We start from the raw sequence: 4,580 nt of genomic DNA, 5'->3' as shown, positions 1-4,580 counted from the left end.
TGACCAGACCATGTTGGTTTTCTAAACCAATCTGTAAAAATGTTACCTTCAGGTGTTTTTTTAATCGAAATGTCTAAAAATTGTATGGTATTATTATTTTCAGTTTCATGTGTAAAATTTAAAGAGTCTTCTACATTGTTAAAAGTTTGAACAAATTCATTAATTTTGTCAGTAGAAATTATCCAAATAAATTATCCAAATCCTCCAAATTTAAGAATGCTGAAAATGAAAAGGGAGGGGAAGAGCATGGCTTGAAATTGCTTGGGGGCGAGCAGTAGAAGAGGAGATAGATTCGTAGACCGTGCAGTGGAAGGGGAGAGAAAACTCAGTCTCCCGTTTATACAATACCCTTAGGTAGAATTCAACGCAGGCAGGAACAAAAAGAGGCAATGTGCGGTTACCATAACAACTTTTTTAATTTGGTCGAAAAGTTGAAAATTCAAAATTTGATCGTACCAAAAACAATTAAAAATCCAAAAATTCCATTTTTTGGTTGATCTATGCAAGATACAAAAAAATGAACAAGCTAAAACTGCGCGCCCTGGAAATATCTACAAATTTTTTATGAATCACTTTTGGATAGGACGCGTAGTTTTTGTTTAGGTGTAAAAAACAACATTAAAAACAATCAAAAAATAAAATTTTTGGACTAACGACACAAGCTTCGAAAAAAATGAGACCAACTTTTTTATCCAAAAAAGAGCTATAATTTTTTATAGGACACGTAGTAAATAAGATTTATAATAAAAAAATTTAATTTGTGGAAAAACGACAGAAAAGACGAAAGAGGACGTAGGAATTAATGATTTTTGAAACTGAACTGTAGTTTGAGTGTTAAAAATTGTACAATAATTATTTTACAATACGATTCTAAATTTGTTCCGATTTGAACAATTTACAGATTTTAACGTTGAAAATTCAACTTTTTCAATATGAAATCCTTAATAATTAAGCAAATGGAAATGTCTGAATCCAACTTTATAAACTAATTTCAATATATGAACATAACTTAAGGATAATACCTTCATAATCAAACGCTTTTATTTTATTTAAAATCCTACTTAAATATTAGTTCAATCTCAAATACTTTTGCTCATTTCGAAATAAATAATTTAAAAAATTTTGAAAGGAGCAAATATCAGTCAAATATTCAAAATGAAATATTTTGAAACTAAATCGTTTGAAATAGAAAGCCTTGAATGGTAAAAATTTCAGAATGCAATATTGAAACTTTTAACGTTAAAATTTTTATCGCAACATTAAATAACAATTGGAATGTATTTATTTGAAACGACCAAAATATAAAAAAAATAAAACAAATTTTGGTATTTAATTTTTATCCACTATGCAAGAGGAACTTGTTTGGGTTTTAATTTGTATTCGAAAGGAGGATAGGCAGTATTCTATTTTCAACATTTTTTTAAGCTCGAAATAAGCAAATTTTAAGTTTTAATTTTTGTTGAATTGGCAGTACATTTTATATTTTTAAGGTTTTTATTGAGTTGGAAGGGATAAAATTTTCTTTTAATTGGAAGAAACATTTTTTTCTGTTTAAGATTTTTATTATGTTTGAGGAAAGGATTTTTTATTTTCGATTTTTTAAACATTGGAATAGGATAATTTAAAAAAATGTTATGGAGTTGGAGGAGAGGAAATATTGATTCTCAACTTTTTCTGAATTGCAAGAGGATTTTTTTATTTTCATGATTCTCATAGAACTGGATGGAAGTGGAAATTTGTATTTTCAAGTTTTTCTAAATAGGAATAGGCACTCTTTGTTATTAGATCGTTTTCATTGAGTTGGAAGAGGGACGTGTTTCATTTCTTAACATTTTTATTAATGCAAGTTGAAATGGAGGATTGGTTTTAATTTAGAGCATTTAAAACGATAGCGTGGATTTATATTTTTAACAAGATATGTTTGAAGTTTAAACTATTTAATTTATAAAAGTGTACAAGTTTACGTTTTGCAGCCTAATTGCAATATGTTTAAGCTTTAATTCACATCGCAATAGTTACAAACACTTTTGTACTACAAAAACACGTCTGATTGAAGACATTTAATCCAAATTTGAAATTAACAATAATTTCAAGTTTATATTACCGGTCATACGATCATTTATTATAAAAATATGTTTGCAATAACAACGTTTCAGGAACATTTTGTGCCTTCTTCATTCTGCTGAATGATCGATGGAATCCGGGACAAATCTCCAAAGCGTCAAAGCTCTTGCAAATGAGTGATGAGTATATAGAAAAAGCTCCCACCAATCGAAGAGCGAATTGTGAAAACTGTCGTAGGATGGAAATGGTATATTTTTTTAAATTTTGTTTCTTTTAATTTTCAATGCATCTTGCGCTCTGATTGGTGGGAGCTTTTTCAGGTTACTTATCACTCATTTGCGTGAGCTTTGACCTTGGTTAAACCTTTAACTCTATATTTAAAGATATTGAAGTCATTTGTCGGGAACTCCCACGTCATGAGCCGAGTACAGACGGTTTGATGGCGTGATCATCGCCTGCTCGGCTATAGACGGAATAGCTCGAAAATCTTCGGGCGTTTTTAGTATAAACGGTATAGTCTTTTAAAATTCTCAAAAAATCCCATTTGCAGATATTACTAGTAGCTCTCATTTCAATACGCATTCTTATTTCAGAATACTAGAATTTCTTACATTTCCCACAACTTATTTTACACGATATTTTTTACAAAACTTGTTATTGACCATTATTACTTTTACACACTCAAAATTTCCCAACATTTTTCATAAACGTGAATACTATGTTGATTCTTGTTTACTCAAGTTTATAATAATACATACAGAAATACCACTCTAAATTCTAACATTTCATTTTAATTATAGACATAAAATGAACCAAATATTGATATCAAAAGTCTCTGCGTGTATATTGATATTGTGCCTATAATTCATGTTAGTCGAGAAGAATTTAAATTTAAATTCAAACTTAAATAAGAATGAAATTTACAATCGTAAATATTCTTCTAGTGTTTATCTTGTTGCTAAATTCATTCATTTCCGATATTCATTGCATGTCAACGGCTTAATTTCATTTTGAGAGTTAAAAAGCTTCGTATATCAAAAGTAAAAATGAATACGAAAAATTCCTTTATGACAGATGAAATTCCAATTATTAATTCAGTCAACAGATCAAAATCGTCAGATTCTGGATCGTTCATCAGTTCAGATAGTATTAAAAAGGTTCGCAAGATGCACAAATCATCCAAAACAAATACAAAAGGATTTGAAAATAATTCGACAGAGGTAAGCAATTTGCGAATATATAATTTCCTACTAAGTTCACATAAACATTTAAAATCCACTTTAATCTAAGAATTAAAACATTTGTTTAGATTTTATTTTATAAAAGAAACCAATTACGCAGTGAACATGGAGGGCATGGTCTTATTTCGGATAATTTATTCAGATCAGTCACCTGTCACTTTACCAAACTTCATAAAAAACCATATGAACCTTCCTTGGCATTCCTTAACGTTTAAATATGAAAGGTAGCATAAGGACTTTGAATTTGGACTTTGTCCAAAGTTTTGGACTTTGAAGTTTTGGACTTTGAATTTGGGATGGCAGTATTAGTAGTGTCAATAGTATACCAATTTTCAGGTTGGTAAATCGGGAACGAAAAGTCGACCGTTCCGGCTCCGGTTCTTTATCGTAACGTTCAGGAGCTATTTTTGAACGCGGTTCTGGAATTAACCCGGAACTAGAAGATTCTAAGCGGAACTATAAGGCGCTTAGAGTTGAAGAATATGCGAATTCAGAGTCTAAATTATATTAATTTTGAGTCGAAATTAGAAAATTAAAAAGGTCACCATATTTTTAGGAAAATTCAATGAATCCGCTGAATTCCATTAGATTCGGCACTATGAGATTTTTTGACTTACGAAACACGTATATTTAGGATTGAAACTTAAAAATTGAAAATAGCGATATCAACTTTGAGAAAATTTGATAAATTTTCCGATTTTTATGATAGTTGGTACTAAAGGCTTCGCAGAAAAAACGAAAGATAAAGTTTACATTGATTACAGGTGAAGGATTCACCGCAACAAAAATAAACCTTCCCAGATAAACTTTACTTGAATCGAAGATAATTTCCGATTTTCACCTTGCATGGAGAATCTTTCGCCTCATAATCGCTCAGTTTTTATTCGAGCTGTAGCGCGGATTACGATGCCAGTGCTATCTATCGTCGTTTAAATTCATTAAATTGGAGCGAAATGGGGATTCCCATTTGTCAGTTGATTTTTGCGCTTTTTGCCAAATCGTATTAAATAAGTTCTAATTCGTCTACAATAGAATTATTTATTTTGGAGGAGATAGATCAGTAAGAATTTTTTTTCGCGTTTTCTATTGCTGATTCTACATATTTTGCTGAAATTTTCTCACTTCAGCGTGGTACAGTCGACATTATTATTATTATTACACCATTAAGCCATCTCCCTTTCGGGGTAGGCGTGACTCACTCGGCAGGGGAAAGGAGTAGTATGTGGATGGGATAGAGATTTTTCAGATTGATCCAGAATTCTCGTGCTATTTATG

General features: G+C 30.5%; 1 protein-coding gene across 2 annotated transcripts in view; it reads left to right on the top strand.

Moving 5' to 3' along the window:
• The first annotated feature begins 3,063 nt into the window (after nt 1-3,063).
• Nucleotides 3,064-4,580, top strand: part of LOC117171831 — a 186,813-nt gene continuing 185,296 nt past the window's right edge. For both annotated transcript variants that reach the window (XM_033359461.1, XM_033359462.1), the window contains exon 1: nt 3,064-3,284. In XM_033359461.1, coding sequence (XP_033215352.1) covers nt 3,111-3,284 — 174 coding nt within the window. In that variant the 5' untranslated portion in view covers nt 3,064-3,110. The remainder of the gene's footprint in view (nt 3,285-4,580) is intronic.

Source organism: Belonocnema kinseyi, chromosome 4 (assembly GCF_010883055.1).
Source record: "Belonocnema kinseyi isolate 2016_QV_RU_SX_M_011 chromosome 4, B_treatae_v1, whole genome shotgun sequence".
NCBI classification, from domain to species: Eukaryota; Metazoa; Arthropoda; class Insecta; order Hymenoptera; family Cynipidae; genus Belonocnema; species Belonocnema kinseyi.
This window is presented reverse-complemented; position numbering and strand designations above follow the sequence as displayed.